This window comes from Eptatretus burgeri, chromosome 7, assembly GCF_056783735.1.
Source record: "Eptatretus burgeri isolate ZD-2024b chromosome 7, Ebu_testis_v1, whole genome shotgun sequence".
Lineage (NCBI taxonomy): Eukaryota > Metazoa > Chordata > Myxini > Myxiniformes > Myxinidae > Eptatretus > Eptatretus burgeri.
The window spans coordinates 6,082,287-6,102,125 of record NC_140967.1 but is presented as its reverse complement, the minus strand read 5'-3'; the positions used below and the strand labels follow the sequence as shown (position 1 = coordinate 6,102,125).

Sequence of the window (19,839 nt, the reverse complement as noted above, 5' to 3'; positions counted from 1 at the left end):
GGTAGAAGACCATGAACCGCCGACTGACACTGACACTCTGACCGACCGCCCTGACCTGACCTCTCGAGCGGCGCCTCCGTGCGCCCTTTTATTTCCCCGGCACCCGCCCCTCCCTTCGCGGCACGCGGGGGGGGGGGGGGGAGGGGAACATTCCAACAGAGATCGGCTGGATCAGAAGTTGTTTTCCAACCGTCATTCTTGTTTACCAGAGAAATCAGGGCGGGAGTTGAGTTCCAACCGTCATTCTTGTTTACCAGAGAAATTGGGCGGGAGTTGTTGTTGTTCCCCTTTTGTGTTCGTGGAGATGTTGACGGTTGCTGGCGGAGTGTTGAGGATGGCGTGGTTGTTGAGAGGCAGGTGTGGTTGTGGTTGTTGTGAAGCGGCGTTGTGGTTGGTGGTTGTTGTGTGATGGCAGTTGAGACGTGGTTGGTTCAAAATAAAGATAGAAAAGAAAAAATGGCTAACTCAAAGCGTCGCAGCCCGAATGAATCACATAAATTCCCTCGAGACAACGGATTTGGGCTAACTACACATGTACTAAAGAGATATCTCACCTACGGGACCTGAATGGTGGTTTGCGAATTTCCACAGCCGTAACAATATCATGGCTCTGAATTGGAGAAAATCTAAGATGGTGGTGAGCTACCGTCTTAAAAGATCTGAAAGGAGGAATGGGATTGAAGAGAATGTGGCAGTTGGTCCCACAGGTGGTGGGAAAAGAAAGAACAAATGAGTCGAGGTGAACAGTGATCCTGGATTTAGGTAGTTTCACCAGAAGGTGGTTGATGGTGGACCGTGTGTGCCCTGCATAAACCTGGAGCGGACAAAGCACGGAAAGAAGAGGGTGCAAGACTAGAAAGGAGGCGGCAGAAGTCAGAGAGCCCACAGACCTGTCTGTGATGGCGAAATGAGAGACCATAGACTCAGCTTCAGCAAGGGAGATTCTAATAATCTTGATGGCAACAAGTTGAGCGAGATGTTAAACAAGTCAAAAATTTTTTTTTTTTCAAATGAAAAAAAATGTCAGGATTGAATGCACAAAAATCAACCAAACAAAGTAGGAAGGAATGAATAACACTACAATCATTTTACGGGAGCCATCACGCCATGTTGACATTTTAAAGTCTCAATCCCACAACTTCACCAACCCACAATATAATAATACAAATACAAATATGCAACTCCCTCCAACATTGACATCTTCAAACAATTGTTACTATTGCCACCAACAACAAAAATGTCAAAATATGCCGTGATGGCAACCCGTAACAGGATTGTGGTATTGTATTGTGGTGTCTGTCATTCCTACCTTGTTTGGTTGTCTTTTGGGGACTCCATCCCAACTTTTTTTTTTTTACGTTTTCTGATTTGTATGATACGTGTTCACCATAATCCCAAATTATATTTGCACAAAATAGATTGTTTGATCATAAATTTTGCTTGGACGTTAGAGAGCATGATGAATAGATGGGTTTCTGACATGCAACAAGGGTGCATACATACATACATGTGCTAAATTTTTCGCTTAATCTAACAAAAATGTGACTACACTTTTTGTTTTTATCGCACCATTGACGTTGATTTTACACCGAGCGGCATGTGCCAATTCCAGGGTATACACACTACTTCTGTGGACACAACAATGATATACTATTGCATGTAAACTATAATAATAACCTGAAACCATTAATATACACGATTAAATAAATATCAGTAATTAGTAATAAAGTCTATTTTGTAGATTTACCAATGATGGAAATCCATGCTCGAACTTCAGTTATGCAAATTGCTGTGACACCACTGCACTACTTTTTATCGTGCTATCGACACGGACTTCACGGTATGATTTTAAGCGGGTCACCCTGTTGCTGACAACTGACATACAATCTCAATTTTAAATAGATTTCATCATTAATTCATTCACCAAAATTATATTGAAATAAAAGTCCTTTTCACGTTTAAAAAAATTAATTGAAATTAAAAAAAGACAAGCCGGGAGGCGACGATGGTTCGCGGGCATTATTGAACAATGCCACGATAGGTACAATTGAGTTAGTGTAAGCTTTTGAGGAAGCCCTACCATAAAAACCTATCGCTTCCGTCAAAATTGACCAAATCAAATCGGATTTTTTAATATGTTGTACTTATGAACATTACGCACAGCTTCGAGGAAATGAAACTGCGAGAAAATAAAAATAAATAAAAAATTCAAGTGGGTGTGGCTCCACCCACAAGGGGTGTGGGACGCCCCTTGTACAAAAAGACACAACTCGACCATGATCTCTAGCTTGTGTCCAAGTTTCATCAAGAACGCATAAAACGTCACGGAGCTATTATATGCTCTGGAGAGAGTCACAAACAGATAGACAGACACACAGACACAATGAAAATAGTGGTCACTGCTAGTGCCCGCGAACCAATTTTCTGGAACACAAAATTAATGGAAAACAAAGTGAATCAGAAGCTGCATTGCAACTGTGAAAAGGGCAACTTCTTGAGACAAAGGAGCACAAGAAAGCATGATTAAGAAGAAATCGAGGATACAAGGTGAGAATCGCAACCAAACTGCCCAACACAACCAAAAGACCAAGCACTACCAAACCGCTCAGCACACCAATCTGCCCAACAAGACAATGAAGGGGAACAAAATTGCCAGGCACAACCGCAACACTTAGGGTAACCAAAACCACCACACGCAACACAACTCAGACCACGCAGAGGAACCAAACTGCCCAACACAGCTTCTGCAAGACGGCTGTTCACCACCATCTCAGATCATTCTCCACCATCTCAGATCATTCTCCACCATCTCAGATCATTCCCCGTGCAAAACCACAATCTTTTCCACACCCATAACACCACATAAAACCTTCCTCCCCCCCCATACTCCCCCCCCCAAAGCTTTTGCTCGTTTGTTTGCTTCTGTATCCATCGTGTCCACCCGTTGCGGTGTCCCCTAACCCTCATCACGACTTGCATCCCTCGTTTGTCTGTCTCTGACTATTTTGTCCCTCGGCCCTGCTGTTTGCATCCCCCCCCCCTTTTCTTTCTGCAGCTCCTCTCGATATGTTGTGTCCTGATCCGTTGTATTCCAGCACTTCCACGAGCCTCAACCCTTCATACATACATACATACACATAAATAAATAAAATTAAATAAATAATAAAAAAATAATAATATAAAAAAATTAAAAATATACAAAAATAAAATGATAATAAAAAAATATAATCTGAAAGTGAAACTCCTTCACAGTGAAATCTCATCGAACTGATCGCTTGGATGAACCTGGTATCGATATAGCGCAGGCATGGTGGGCCAAATGGCCTCCTGCGTCAACGATTCTTGTCCACCATGTTTATAACGTTCCCACGAGTTTAATCAAACCAGTTACATTGCAGCAACAAATCAATGGACGCAAAACTGACGGCCGATGGGGGAGGGGGGGGAGAGAGCACATGATACGTTACAGGAGGCATGAAAACACCCAAACCAAAGGTTCATAAATAAATAACACTTCGAGGAGACCTTCATCAGCGGTTAAACCTTCTGATGAACTTCCTCGGACGTCATCAATGTCTCCATCACCGATTTCAGAACCCATGACCAAGACACGTTGAAACGACAACGATCCTGCTGCAGCAGATGGTTTGACGAGATTCGCGATTTCCGCTGCGCAGATTCCGCGGCTCGAAAATCAGGCACAGACGAATCAGCCAGGCAGAAACAGGACCACCGAGTTTACACCGAATATTTGGTACTCACAAGGAAATGAGATGCGGAGTGGAGGCAATTCGAATCATCATCATTCCTGTGTCCACATCAACACCACACAAATGTATCAACACAAGATCAAAATAAGAAAATACAATCATTATTTTTTGTAGTTTTTGTGTTTTTATTTTATTTCTCAGGGGAGGGGACATGGCCCTGGTTAAAAACACACAATATTAACCACACAACACCCCTTTCATGAGACCCCACCAACACTACTCCGTACACATGCACACAACCACCCATCAATGCTCACACTACCTCAGTCCTGCCAACATCCCCATACCCCTCGATCTCCATAACTTCCAGGTACCTATCTAATTCTAATTTAAACTTATCTACTGTTTCTGCTGCCACAACTTTTCCAGGGAGACCATTCCATGCATTAACTACTCTCTGAGTGAAAGTCCCTGACCTGACCACCATCCCAACTCTCCTCTTACTTACTCTCAGGCTATGGCCCCTGGTTCTATCACTGTCTACTCTGTTGAATAATTCATCTTCACTTATTTTATCGATACCTTTCATTATCTTAAACATCTCCATCATATCTCCTCGGAACCGCCTCCTTTCTAGTGTATAAAACCCTGTCTCTTTCAGCCGCTCCTCATAGCTGAGTCGAGCTCGGCCTGGAATCAATCTCGTAGGCCTACACTGAACCCTCTCTATGGCATCTATGTCCTTCCTGAGTTGTGGTGACCAAAACTGCACACAATATTCTAGATGTGACCCTCACTAAATTCCTGTACAATGTTAACACCACCTCTTGATTTATAACTGATCCCCCTCCGAATACAACCTAAACCCCTATTTGCTTTACCTACAGCTGCCTAGCACTGTGCTGCCTGTTTACCTCCCATATCTATTTCCACCCCCAGATCCTTCTCCTGTGTGACACGTTCCAAAAATACCCCTTACATCCTGTAATCTCAATTTTCATTGTTCTTTCCAATCCCCAACACCTTTCACTGACTCAGGTTAAATTACATCTGCCAATCTTTTACCCAATCCATACAAGTATCAATACTTTCCTGAATCTGATCACCACCCCCTCTGACATTCACATTACCTCCAAACTTTGTGTCATCTGCAAATTTAGAAATCCGACTGGAGCCTCACCCCACTATCCAAATCATTGATGTAAATCATGAAGAGTAATGGTCCGAGTACTGATCCCTGAGGTACCCCGCTACTTCCATCCTCCCAGCAAGACATCCTCCCACTCACAGCCACTCTGTGCTTCCCATCACTAAGCCAGTTAACTACCTCACTGCAATCAAATTAACTACCTGACCAGCCACTCCACAAGCCCTCACCTGATCAAACAACCTCCGATGTGGTACCTTATCAAATACCTTCTTAAAGTCTAGATATACTATGTCCACTGCCTTTCCCTCGTCCACCAAATCAGAAACTGCTTCATGGAACTCCAAAATATTTGTGGAACAGGAACTACCTTTGGTAAACCCATGCTGACTACCTTTAATTAGTTTGTATTTATTTTAATGGTTCCTCATCCGGTCCTTAATTAATGTCTCCAACACCTTCCCCACACCTGCAGTCAAACTAACAGGTCTATAGTTTCCCAATTCTTCTGTGGATCCTTTATTAAATAATGACGTTACATTTGGAACTCTCCAATCCTCCGGTACCTGTCCTGACTCCAGGGGACTATTGAAAATATCCGTTAACATCTCGCTTACCTGCTCAGCCACTTCCCTCAATACGTTTACGTTTTACAACATTCCAAGTTTTACAACCACCAAAATTTTCTGTTGAATAAGACAATTTGTCAATCAAACAGTTGTGAAAGGTGTGTATAAAATTTGTGGATATCTATTTGTTACTCACACAAATACTGTGTGCGTAAATGATGACCTCGCAAAGTCAGCTGCACATACGAGGGCCAGTCACTCAGTGATTTTGAAATATTTTTCACAAATTGTTTATTGCATGTACATGTATAACAACTGTGTTATTTTTCAACATCATCTCCAACATCATCTCCAACATCATTTTCAACATCATCTGCTTGTGTGGGCATTCGTGCACCACCTCTTGGACCTCTTCATGGGATCGGAAAGTGGTTCCACCAAGCGCCTCTTTAAGTGGTCCGAAAGGGCGAGGTCTGGCGAGTAGGGTGGATGAGGAAGACACTCGAGGTGCAATGCCTCGATTGTTGCAGCTGTAGCGCGAGTGGGACGGGGTTGAGCATTGTCATGCTGCAGAAAAACACCGGTAGTGGGGAGTCCACGACGTTTTGAGATGACTGCTGGTTCCAGATGACTTTTGAGGAGGTTGCAGTATGATGCACTGGTGACTGTGGTCCCTCTGGGCATGCAATGCTCAACAACTGGATCTCGGCTATCCCAAAAAGAGCATCAGCATTACTTTTCCAGCAGAAGGCTGTGTGCGGAATTTTTGGAGCTTCGGTGAAGTTGAATGGGGCCACTCCTTGCTTGTCCACTTTGTTTCTGGCTGAAAGTAGTGGAACCAGCTTTCCCAGTCACAACGCGAAAGACTGTAAGACTGCATCACCTGTTTACTGAAGTTGCAGAAGTTCTTCACATGTGTCCACTCGCCGTTTTTTTCAGTTTGGGTGTGAGTTGTCTAGACACCCAGCTTGCAGACACTTTGCGGAACCCCAGCAAGTTGTGAATGATAAGGTGTGCTGAACCATTACTAATGTTCAATTGGGAGATGCACTTCATCCAGTGTAATGCGACGGTTTTCCCTGAGCACAAACTAAACTCCTGCAACCATTTCTGGTGTGTCAGCTGCGTGAGGCCTGCCCGAGTGAGCAGCATCCGCCACATTGCACACTCCACTTTTAAACTCCCTGTCCCAGTCGTACACCTGCTGCAGCGATAAACATGCGTCACCATGTTGAATTTTCATTCTGCGATGGATTTCACTGGGATTCACACCCTCACTTCCCCCCCAAACAGATGACAGAACGTTGCTCCTTCCTGGTGAATGCTTCTAAGGGAGCCGCCATCTTGGAACTACTCTACTGACAACATACGCTCAATGTCGCCAGAATTTAAAAACAGGCAAAACATGACTCTTCCCCATAAATATAGCATATGTCCTTGTAATGTATTCAATGAACAGGGATGAAGACTCTGAAGTGGAAGACTCTGTAAACATATGAAGTGATGTTTACAGATGGGAGCTGATCCTCTAAGTGCTAGTGGAGGGCTGTCCTTGATTGTGACTGCTGTGGGTTTCTCAATCAGGGGTCCAGGGTCGGGAAGGAGTTCAGGTATATTGATAGGTGAAAAGCTTCAATGAGGAAACACCTCAGGTTCAAACGCAGGTGGTGTTAACGCAGGAGTCGGTGACGAAGGCACTTGAGCCGGTTCAATGTTTGCCTCCCCATGACGTAACCTGAGTTGGTCAACATGTTGATGCATACATCTACCATCACACAACTTCACAAGAAACACCATTTCACCGATGTTATCGACAATGATGCCAGGTGACCACTTGGTTCCACATCCGGAGTTCAACACGTATGCAGAACCGTTGATCTGGAAGTTGTGATATAAAGACATTTTGTCGTGATTGAGTCAAGTCAAGTGAGAAAGTGAGGAAGTGGATACGATACCATACTCACCAAGTACCCTGGGCTGTTCAGCGATGGTGGTGGCACCTTTGCAGGGCCCAAAGTGAGGATTCATGTTTCTGCAGATGCTCAGCCATTTTTCCATAAGGTTAGACTTGCTTCCTACATGATGCGATCAATCGTCGAATGTGAGCTTGACCGCCTGCAGAGTGAGAGCATCATCTCACCGGTCGAGTACTCCGACTGGGCAGCACCTATTGTTCCAATATTCAAAGCAGATGGAACAGTGCACATTTGTGGGGACTACAAAACAACGATCAACCACTATTCGAAGCTGGATGGCTACCCTTTGCCCAAAGCAAAGGATCTGTTCACCACTCTCATGAGTGGCCAGACATTCACTAAGCTTGACTTGACCAATGTCGATGCTCAAATGGAACTGGATGATGATTCCAAGCCCTGTACATGCATCAACTCCCATCAAGGAATCTACATGTACAACAGATGTCCATTTGTCATACGCTCTGCTGCCACCAATCTTCCAACGCAAGATGGAGACATTATTGAAAACTGTACCAAAGACAGTCGTATTCCAGGACGACATCCTAGAGTGACTGGCAAGTCACAGCATGAACACCTCGAGAACCTAAACAAAGTCCTCAATCGGCTGTCACAAGCTGGGTTACACACCCAAGGTATGAGAAGTGTACCTTTATGGCACGTGAAGTTGAATACCTGGGTCATCACTCAATCTCCTGTCAAGGCATTTTGTCCTCTCAGAGCAAAGTTGAAGCAATTCCCAGGTCGAAAAACCAGTTAAAACCAGTACACATTTTCAACTGGTCTCTATTGGTTCTAATTGGTCTTTAACTGGTCTCTATTGGTTTCAACTGGTACCAGTTAAATTCAGTCAGAATTCCAATTTCCCAGTTGAAAAAACCAGTAGCTCATATTTGTACCAGTTAAAGTCTTACAGGTTCCAGTTGATACCAGTTGCAATGTACTGGTCTCCCAGTTGACACCAGTTACAATGTACTGGTCCCAGTTGATACCAGTTAGTTAAATACATGTATCTCAACTGGTAATATATCACTCTATTCCAATTTCCATATTAAAACCAGTAAGAAACCAACTGGCTTTACTGGTACCAGTTGGCTACTGGTTTTCAACTGGTACCAGTTGACCAGTAAGCTACTGGTCTTTACTGGTTTTTTGACCTGGGTTGCGAATGCCCCAATGCCACAAAACATTTCAGAACTTCATGCATTCCTGGGTATGTTGACCAACTTTGGTAATTTCCTGCCTTAACTTAGCACAACACAGCACAGCAGCACAGCAGCACAGCAGCACAGCAGCACAGCAGCACAGCAGCACGTCAGAACGTCAGAACGTCAGAACGTCAGAACGTCAGAACGTCAGAACGTCAGAACGTCAGAACGTCAGAACGTCAGAACGTCAGAACGTCAGAACGTCAGAACGTGGACGGGTCACGTGACTCCCATAACCACACCACGCCGCACCCATGAATGTACGTATGTATGTATGTATGCATTAGTATAAACTACTGATACATCACAGTCGTCTACAACGACACACATTACATTCTCTGATTTATATCGCCATTTGACGTTACTTCGTGACTTGTCCTCGTAATGTTTTTTTTCTGTTTGTTCGAACACAGTTTCGTACACGACATGATTACCATGACGGAGTTGTTCACAGCTGTGCTTCCGAAGTTTGATCGAGATATGCGCGCGTTTTTTTTTTTCCACCCTTCAGTCCGGCGATGGATCCCTTTCTAATCACTTATTGGTGTTACTTATCGCAGTGAACGGAGTTTTAACGATTTATAAATATCGGTGTCCAAGAAGAGATCGAAGAGATTCCATTTCCGGTTTACGTGCTGAACCCGTTGCAGGTAACACGTGTTTATTATTATTTGATTCTACCTTCTCTGTTTTTTTATATTTTTTTTTATTTAAAGCCTCAGGATGTTGGTAACGAGTAGTGGATAGTTGTTTGCGATAAATCGAAGAGATGATCGGCTCTCATAAGCTGAAGTAAATGGGCCGAGGATGGACTATTTTATTTACCTCACGAACGGGCGCCCTTTTGTTCTTTTTGTTTCCCCCGTGGATTCCTCTCGGCCCCGTCGTTCTCATACCGGGTTTAGGTCGGCTGACTTTTTCTGACCTGATTTTTCGACCACAGGGTATTTTCTGGGTGGTTTTATTACCTCAGTCCCCGAAGGTGAAGGAGATGATGTTTTTTCACCCCTTTCTGTCTGTGTGCAGGATATCTCAAGTTGTGGACGGATCCGGATTCGGACGAAATTTTGTGGACAGGTTGGGTGTCTGACGAGGACGAAATGATGAGATTTTGGTGAAGATCTGGATACGATAATTTAATTTCAAAAGTGATTCTTTACCATTGAGAAATAGGGCCAAAAACGACATAGTACTGGAAAGCATGATTTATTTCAAAGATTGGGCCCGATATGTTCTCCTGGGGCAGGCATTACGTGGCGGAGGTATTGTTGTGGGCCGGGTATCGGCTACGAGCACGACCGCCAGTTGGAGCGGAAGAGTCGACTCCACCGAACACCCGGAATTCAGATCGTTACCCTCGGATAACTCCGAAGGTGCGGGTCCCTTACAGGACCGTGAATCGTCAATCATTCAACCACGTGGGCACAGGGTTATTTGCCAAACTTAAAAATACCTAGAGGCCAGTCGATAATCCCAGACTGCCAAGCGCACTGACTTGCCGCACACGCTGGGTTGAGGGCTCACTTGGGGACGGGGGCTCTGCGCCGTTAATGCTCGCACGTCGTTTCCTCACAGTGGCGCCGCACGCGCTGGCCTCCGTGAGGACCCGTCTCGCAGCGAAGGCGCACGTGGCTCAGATTTACCTCGTAGGGAATTTTAGCAAATTGTATTGACAATCTGTGAAAAAATTGCTTACCAAAAAATTTCTTCACCAACGTATTCATCTTGGTGTCTACTTACACCGATCAATTAGTGCAAACCCAAATCCTTGTGGAAAATTCTGGGGAGCCAATCAAAGTTCGGGTGCTCAGAGAGCCTGCGTGAAAAAAATCAGAAAATTAACTTTTGCCAATATTGACTTGTTGGATGTCTAACTTGGGGTTTTTTGGGGTGCTGAATTGATTCCAACCATTAGTTTTGAGGAACCTGAATCCTTGATCATGTAAAATGTGTTTTATTGACATTTTTAACAGAACTGTGCTCGATGGAAATGTTGCTTCGTCAGCTTTTACAACCTTATTCATCAAACTCCCCAGTATCTTCCTCACTCCTCTTGTCATCCAGCTGGTTTATGTTCAGGCAAGAGTTACCATGACAGATGCCGCAAGCAGAAATACACTTGACTCCTTGCTTTTTTTTTTTTACAGCAGCACCAAAGTGAGCTGCAGTTCCCCGCACAGTTGCAGCTGGCAAACGTCAGGAGGTAGTCTGGTGCAATGGGGTCTGTAGAAGGGACTGGTGCATATCTTTGCTCAGTGAGTTGCCATCCATAGTCCCGGGCATCCAACGATGGACTTTGCAGCATCAGCTAGTCTCTAGTCTGGAGGTAAGCTCGGAGAGAGTGCTGTGCTGCAGCTCCTGTTGTCGTGGGGAGTTTCTCAGGTTTTATGCTCCCAGTAGCAGCTCGCTTGCTGAAGATGTCGAATCTCAAGTCTTCCAAGTCTTTGGAGGATTTCCCATGGAACATGAGCATGAAAAGATCACAGCCTGCTTTAATGATATCACCATTCTCAGCTCGGATGTCCATAAACACGTCCATTGTCCTCTCTGCTTCATCAGTCTTGCAGAGCTTGCTTAGCAAAGTTTGTTTGCTAAACCCAAAAATTGCAGACACTGTATCGCAGCCAGAGAAGCTGTGCAAGAAGATGAGATACCTCCGGTATATCTCTGGGAGGGCCTCCCGGATCTATCCGACATCGTAAGATGTTTCTTTGGCTGTCGTGAGGAAGATCGGATGGTCTGCAACATGATGAATCAACATAACCAGGATGTCTGTGTCCTCAGCCCTCACCTCGACAGGGGACACTCTTGCCTCGTCTAGAGCTGCGCGGACGATGGAGGTGTCGGCATCATTGGAGCATTGCTGTACACTGATTCCATTCCTACTAAATGTCTCAGCAAGGAGCAGAACGAGCTGGGCTTTGTTGTTCTTGTTATCGAGGAACTTTTCTCTTGCAATGATGATTTTGAGATCCAGATGAATCTGAATGTCACAGCATTCATTCTTTGTTCATCTCAAGCAGTCATGGTCCTTGGTGGAGCTGCCGTATCCGTCAAAGACCACTGTTATCCGGAGGCGATGGCTCCCCATGGACTTCACAAACCGGAGGTAGCTCTCGGAAACATCCTTCCAAGTAAGGATAGCCTCCCACTTGACATTGTACATTAGCCACCCACCATCAACCACAAGGCTTGTTTCGGGGGGTTGTTCGACAGGTTCCAGACATGCCTTCAGGGACCTTGCGAGGGCAGCCTTGTCTGGCTTTTGCAACTTTTGATTTTTTGTCATTTTTTTTTGATGAGGTCGATTCTGCCATAGTACCAGACCCAGAGTGCTGCTGTCCTTCCTCCTTCAGCTAAGATCTTCAAACGTTGAATATATTCAACTTATATTGAGTCCGGTACACAATAATTTTAGAGCTAAAAGCTCTTAGCTAACGTCAGCTAACAAAGAGCATTCTACTGAGCATGAGCACAAGTATAACCAACAATATTGCAGTTGTTTCAAAAATGTTGTATGCTGGTTTCAGCACAATTTGAACAATCTGAATCAATTGAGCCAAATTACCGCAAAACATAGTACGAGATATCGAAAAATGTATCATATCAATATTTTATGGCCAGGGATTCATTTTACCTAAAATCTAATGGTTGGAATCAATTCAGCACCCCAAAAACCCCAAGCTAGAAATCCCACAAGTCAATATTGGCAAAAGTTAATTTTTCCTATTTTTTTTTTTTTCACGCAGGCCCTCTGAGCACCCGAACTTTGATTGGCTCCCCAGAATTTTCCACAAAGATTTGGGTTTACACCAATTGATGGGTGTTAGTTGAAACCGAGATGAATACGTTAGTGAAGAAATTTTTTGGGAAGCAATTTTTTTCACAGATGGTCAATACAATTTGCTAAAATTCCCTAACTATCAGGAATAACCAGAAAAGAGTAGGGACGAAATGATGCAAGCAAACCTAGCTATGAGATCATCGCAACACATGTTGTCCCGCAAGACAAAAGGGAAGGGACTATCTCCACGTTTCATAATGGAATAACTGTCTTGGGACCACTATCTGTTGGATGCATGCGGTTCCAAGAACCACAACACCAAAATTTGTCAAAATAATTTTTTGCAAGTTTTTAATTTATCCAACAATCCCTTGTAATCATCACCATGACAGAAGTTCCCCTTGCAACTGAAAACTACCAGCTGTGAGGTTTATCCTGTCACACATTAAATGTTTCTATTCACACCCTCCCACGACCCACAATGGGAATTGTTTCCGTGGGAGGGAATTTGCCGAAATGTACATCACCCAAGGATTGTTAAGACTTTGATATTTCACTTCACGTGTGGAACCTTTGTTTATTTGTACATTTTTTTTTTCGGCAATAAGTGCTACCTCGTTTAATTACCTGTGGTTTTCTTCGACTTCACTATTCACTATATATATATATCCATCCACTGGGACCATACTCTGTGCAGAGCGTTGGTGCTGCCAAAGCAGTCTCCTTGGCTATTGGGTACAATCCTGGACAGGTCGCCACTCCGACACAGGATACCAGCATGCTGGCACTCATTTTGCCGACCTCGGAAGGATGACAGGCAGAGTCAACCCCACCTGGTATTAATTCAACAGCCGAGTGGGATTTGAACTCAGGATACTCGGATCCTAAGCCCACCACCCTAACCATTAAGCCAACACCAGGCATATATATATATGTATGTATATATGTATATATGTATATATATGTATATATATATATATATATATATATATATATATATATATATATATATATATATATATATATATATATATATATATATATATATATATATATATATATATATATATATATATATATATATATATATAAATTTTTATTTTCTTCGACTTCACTGATCTTTATAGAACGACTGTTCAAACTGTACCATTTGTTCTATTTCTTCAGTGAATGATGTTGCTGAGTTTGTGGTGAATGGCAGTCAGTTGAACAAAGCATGATGGGTATTTTCCAGATGGCAGTGGCCCAGGTCATGTTTGTGATGTCATTAGTTCGTGTTGAACAAATTTACGTGTGAACACAATTGTTTGGTGATGCAAGTCAATTGCATTTAATCTATTTTCATGATGCAAACCGTGTGAATGTGGACAGGTGGTGCACGTGATGTATCAAACTGAACACATTGCGGCTTTCTTATTACATATTGCTGCTTATGATCTTGATCAACCTACCCACTCTTCCTCCTTTACATCCCGTGCTTACTTGCGTCTCTGCTTAATACTGATATGCATTCTTTCATCCTTTCTCATCGATACCAACTCCTTGTTTTTATTTCTCGTGTTCTTCCCTCCAGTCAGTCAAAACTACTGCCTTCCATGACCAGAACAAGTGGATCGTCCACAAGGCACCTTCCGGCGATAACTGACAGTTCTCGTGCTTCCTCTTGAATTTTCCAAGTTGTGAGTAAAATGGCCATCACAAAGTAAATGGTCGATGATGCCTTTTCCCGTGGCTCATTCAGTGTCAATATTGGGATCATTTTCACAACTATGTACCCTTGTCTAAAATTGTCCACATGGAACGACATGTCAATTTCCCAAATTTTCACTGCTCCTTTGAATATTGTCAATGATTTTAAAGAAAATTGAGGTTTTTGAAGCTCATTCCAAAAATTAAACATTTTCACCTGGGATTGTCATGCAATATTTAATCTTGGGTTTGAATGTGCGTACATTGTTCGAAACTCGGTTTATTTTACAAGGCTTTGTTAAACATTGTGCAGGTGAGTGCGAGTCCAAGTTTTATTTGTCGGTACTTCTAATTGCGGATGGCAGTAGTTCATCTTGAGAGAACGAGTCGATCATCCAGTCAGCACTTCCAGGCTGCTCCCAACATGGTAACTCTCAATGTGTTCACTCACTGCTGAATTCTGCATGTTGAGTTATTTTACTCTTCCAATTCATATTGGTTGATGCTGATTTCCTTTTGGGTTAGCCATTATTACCTCCACCACTGATGGTGAGGGAGGTTGTTTTCTCCCGTTTGTTTCTCTGTTTGTGTCTCGGTTATCTCAGTTGTGGATGGATCTGGATGAAATTTTGTGGACAGGTTCAGCGTGTGACGAGGACGAACTAATGAGATTTTTGTGAAAATCTGGATCCGACTATATAATTGAAGTGATTCTTCACCAGTGAGAGGGGGGGCAAAAATTTTTGCAGCACTAAATATCAAAAAGTTGTGGACAGATTTGCATGGAACTTGGTGGACAGGTTGGGAGTGTGACCATGACAAGTTCATTTGATTTTGGTGAAGATCTGGGCATAAGAATTTAATTTTTATAGTTCTTCACCATTTAGAGATATGACATGATATTTCAAAAGTTTGTTGGGCCCGATATGTTGTCCTGGATCCGGCATTACATGGTGGAGGTGTGCGCTCTACAGAGTGCCCTTCTTGTTTACATCTGGATTCAGGTGAGGCAAGCAAGCAAGCTTGTGCGAGTTCAGGATCGGAACCACCACAATATGACTTTGTTCAAGAGAGGGCAGGAAATGAAGTTTTATCGTAACTCCAACAAAGGAATACATGACTTTGGAAACTGAATGCTGAATGAGGCCTTTTGTGCATTCACTGTGTGTGTTTACAGATGCTGGTGTCTGCTCAACAGGCACTTGACCTGTTGTTGCAAGTGCAAAATCCATTTCAATTAGTCTTTTCAACAATTATCAGCATTTGGACGAAAGTGGCATTCAATTTCAAAATCGTTAACCATCATGGTTCTGTTCCCAAATGCAAATCGGACTCGTAGAAATTTCGTAATACAAGAAATGGCGGTGGAAGGTTGTCAGATTTGTAACATTGCAAGCTGGTATAAGTGAGCAGTGGCAGTGTGGACGCCAATAAATCGACTGCGTGACCTCGGGTCCTCCCGTCTATGGGTTAATCGGGTTACCTAATTACGTGATTTAATTACCCGGGACCATGCCCCTCGGTACGGGTGTTATGCTCCGTGGTGCGGTACCAGACAGCTGGCGCGTCACCTCTGGCTTCAGCAGCGCGTGTGGAGACCGTGGGCGTGAAGGAGGGGCTTGAGTGGGGAAGGGGTGGAGTCCAGAGTGCGTGGATTGAGTGGTAGGTGGGTGGGGTCAACATGTGGGCGGAGACGAGGTGGAGTCGAGGAGGCGGGTCGTGGCAATGTCGGGCAGAGAGACTCGGGCGAGAGAAAGGCGGAGGGACCGCTCCAACCTTTATAGCACTCGCAGAGCGGGGCTACCCCAAAGCGAAGCATCATCACCTGAATCGGGCAGTCCGATTGGCCCCGACCCCTCACTTGGTCTGCTAAATTTGGCCAAAAACCACAACACTCCGCTCCGGCAAGGTCATCCCAGACAGCGAAAATATTCTGCTCCGACTCCACGACATGACAATCGCCCACACCGAACTTGGCGCGTGAATCGTCCCGCAAGAACTCCCGGGCTGTGCCCTGGTGACTGGACGATGGTCGCGCATGCCAGCTCGGGTGTCGGACCAGCGCTGATCATTGTGCTTGCTTCGTGTGTGCCAACGTGGCCCGCACTGGACAACATTCCCCTGCTCGATCGCAGCTTCGCTGGCCATAGAGACGAGAAGACGTTCACCATCCGTGGGGAAATCCGCTGCTGCCCGCGAGGGCCGAAGGTACGTTGTTATGGATAAATCCATGCATGATTCGCGCGGATCATCCATGGCCCACGTGGTCAGTGCTCGCTTTCGCCCGGTTCTTCTGGCGTGAGCGCGGGGCGAGCACTGATATGCGTCAGATATTGAGGAGATGCGATACAAAATCGCGAGCAGTGCATTCGTGCCTTGCTTTGTACGATAAGTCGCGAGCGGCGTACGTGTCTGCCTTCGAGCACATTCCATACAGTGTGCATGGTTTGGCCATTAGGCACGTGTCCAGCGTGTGCCTGGGGCGAACACTGATATGTATCAGATATTTGGTTGAAAAGGAACGTGCCGCTTTTACTTCGCACACCCGCATCCTGCCCAACATGGCTTGGAGTCGCCTTTATTGGCCTCTGTACGCGTTTCGTGCAGCTTGGTTGTCGTGCCGGCTGTTTCCTGTGTTGTGAAAAACACCATTCGTGCAGCCTCTTCAGAGATATTCATTCGTATGCCTTTTTAATGCAACCGGCAATCTTCCCCAGGTCATCGGAAGCTCGAGTCGATAATCCCACACTGCCAAGCGCACTGACTCGCCACACACGTTGGGTTGAGGGCTCACTTGGCAACGGGAGCTCTGCGCTGTTAATGCTCGCATGTCATTGTTTCCTCGTAGTGGTGCCGCACACGCTGGCCTCCGTGAAGACCCGTCTCACAGCGAAGGCGCACGTGGCTCATTTACCTCAGGAATAATCAGAAAAGAGTCCGGACGAAATTATGTAAGCAAACTTAGCTATGAGATCATCGCAACACATGTTGTCCCGCAAGACAAAAGGGAAACTACTATCGACACGTATAATAATGGAATAACTGTCTTGGGACCACTATCTGTTGGATGCATGCGGTTCTGAGAACCTCAACACTAAAATTTGTCGAAATAATTTTTTTGCAAGTTTTTAACTTATCCAACAATCCCTTGTCATCACCACCATGACAGAAGTTCCCCTTGCAACTGAAAACTACAAGCTGTGAGGTTTATCCTGTCACACATTAAATGTTTCTATTCACGCCCTCCCACGAACCACAATGGGAATTGTTTCCGTGGGAGGGAATTTGCCGAAATGTACATCACCCAAGGATTGTTAAGCGTTTGATATTTAACTTCACGTGTGGAACCTTTGTTCATTTGTACATTATTTTTATTTTTTCGGTAAGGCCTTCGTTATTTTATCACTTGGTTTTCGCAGTTCTTCAGCGAAAATGTAGGGTCGGTATGTCGAAATATAAATATAATTTCAATTTTTAGAAAAGATATATTTTTATGATTTTTTTTTTTCAGATGTTCCATGGAAAAGACAAGGGTAGGTTGGGGGGGGAAATAAATATATATCCCCGACCAGGAGGATCTAAGAAGACATTGAAGATGGAAGACCATTCAAATGCAGGATGCCCATGTTCACTGTATCATCTGATGTGAAAAACAATAAAGAAGGATTAAAATTTGTTTTTACAATATAGTCTGGCATGTTTTTCTTATAGAAACCTGTTGGATCATCAAACAAATGGAAACAATGCTGAGAAAATTAATGTCCAAGTCTGAGACGTGTGCGTGCGCACACCAGTGCATAGTGCTGGATATGATTAAACCAGAGTTGGTGTCAAAGCCACCCAATGCTCGCCTGTTCATACAATATACATTTATCGTTTTTAAAAGACTCGTCTAACAATTAATATTTTTAATATCGCATTGCAGTGAAGTCTGATCCTAATAATTTTGAAGCAATATATGTATTTGTATATTGTAATCAGAAACGAGCGCAAGTGAGCACAATATACGCCCGAACAAGAAGGTATATACAGAATTGTGCTACGACATGGAAAATAGCATCCTGGTTGCCATGGCAACCACTTTAGATGACGAACGTATGTCACGACACCGTCTCCACAGTCTGGACCTATGTACCAAATATGAAACGTGAAAGTTGAAAACTTTGGGAGTTAGAGTGCGGACAGGAAAGGAATGACGACTGGAATCGCATAATACGCCCCGATTATATAGATATCGGGCGTATAAAAAAGTGAAAGGAAAAAATAACTTGCACCAAAAACTTTAACATTTTCACGCTGCCGCTCACGCCGGGGGTATCGCTCAAGCTCTCTGTTCTTCGAACAGGCGAGCTAAAAAAAAGGTGTCTACGAGGAGTCAACATGCTCAAAACGGTCAATCAGAGCCATAACCAGCTCTTACTTTTCAGCGGGCATCTGATCGTACTGTCTCCCCATCGCCATGAGCACATCAAAGGCTGATTTCTGGTCCGTTGAAAGGGAATATCAGCATCTCGCAGGGAAACTGATGTACTTGGCACCAAAATCTTTCAATACGAACAGCGGTGTACAACTTTTGATGGAAACAAAATAAGCACGATCGAGAGTAACCTGCTAATCATCCCTGCTGCTGCACTGAATTGATGCAATAGTTTGGCCAGAATATTCATCGTCAAGATGTTGTGTGATTAAATCACCAATACAGTCACTCGAATTTAGACCGCTGACATGCTTCTTAACAATCACTTTCGCCCCAGAAACCACAGTCAATCTCAACCACGCTGGCCACTGCTCAGACGCCATGACCGAAGACGACTGCAGTTTGGTTATAGGGGACTCGGCATTTTTGTGCACGCACACTAAATTATATTTTGAAAATAAATGCCGACGTTTACATTTCGGGTTTTGAAACTTTACCACCATCGGCGGAAAATGTTTAATTATAAAAGGCTAAAAATGTGTTTTATATTTATATTTCATTTTGGCAAATATACCGTCGGCAGATCTGTAAACCAAGTGAAAAAAATAACTAAGGCCAAATATGTGCGACCTCGTTTCATTATCTGTGGTTTTCTTCGACTTCACTGATCTTCAGAGAACGACTGTTCAAACTGTACTGTTTGTTCTATTTCTTCAGTGAATGATGTTGCTGATTTTGTGGTGAATGGCAGTCAGTTGTACAAAGCATGATGGGTATTTTCCAGATGGCAGTGGCCCAGGTCATGTTTGTGATGTCATTGGTTCGTGTTGAACAAATTTACACGTGAACACAATTGTTTGGTGATGCAAGTCAATTGCATTTAATATATTTTCATGATGCTAACCATGTGAATGCGGACAGGAGGTGCATGTGATGTATCAAACTGAACACATTGTGGCTTTCTAATTACATATTGCTGCTTATGATCTTGATCAACCTTCCCACTCTTCCTCCTTTACATCCCGTGCTTACCTGCGTCTCTGCTTAATACTGATATGCATTCTTTCATCCTTTCTCATCGATACCAACTCCTTGTTTTTATGTCTCATGTTCTTCCCTCCAGTCAGTCAAAACTACTGCCTTCCATGACCAGAACAAGTGGATCGTCCACAAGGCACCTTCCGGCGATAACTGACAGTTCTCGTGCTTCCTCTTGAATTTTCCAAGTTGTGAGTAAAATGGCCATCACAAAGTAAATGGTCGATGATACCTTTTCCCGTGGCTCATTCAGTGCCAATATTAGGATTATTTTCGCAACTGAGTACCCTTGTCGTCTAACATC

At 43.9% G+C, this 19,839-nt stretch overlaps 2 protein-coding genes across 17 annotated transcripts in view; one reads left to right on the top strand and one right to left on the bottom strand.

Moving 5' to 3' along the window:
* TAF1A (TATA-box binding protein associated factor, RNA polymerase I subunit A) overlaps positions 1–3,681 on the bottom strand; it is a 50,542-nt gene extending 46,861 nt beyond the window's left edge. The window contains exon 1 of one of the 4 annotated variants that reach the window (XM_085887346.1): positions 3,526–3,681. In XM_085887346.1, coding sequence (XP_085743472.1) covers positions 3,526–3,601 — 76 coding nt within the window. In that variant the 5' untranslated portion in view covers positions 3,602–3,681. Of the gene's footprint in view, positions 1–3,285; positions 3,417–3,525 lie in introns of those variants that run through there. The other 3 variants (XM_085887350.1, XM_085887348.1, XM_085887349.1) reach the window with 3 other exon arrangements.
* A 5,456-nt stretch (positions 3,682–9,137) lies between these two features.
* The window catches only part of LOC147022605 (ubiquitin carboxyl-terminal hydrolase 2-like), an 82,128-nt gene continuing 71,426 nt past the window's right edge, over positions 9,138–19,839 (top strand). For 6 of the 13 annotated variants that reach the window (XR_015059811.1, XR_015059812.1, XM_085887331.1 and 3 more), the window contains exons 1-3: positions 13,497–14,070; positions 14,394–14,507; positions 19,621–19,726. The gene's annotated coding sequence lies outside the window, so the exon portion shown is untranslated. Of the gene's footprint in view, positions 9,258–9,320; positions 9,590–13,496; positions 14,071–14,393; positions 14,508–16,928; positions 17,032–19,620; positions 19,727–19,839 lie in introns of those variants that run through there. The other 7 variants (XM_085887336.1, XM_085887333.1, XM_085887334.1 and 4 more) reach the window with 6 other exon arrangements.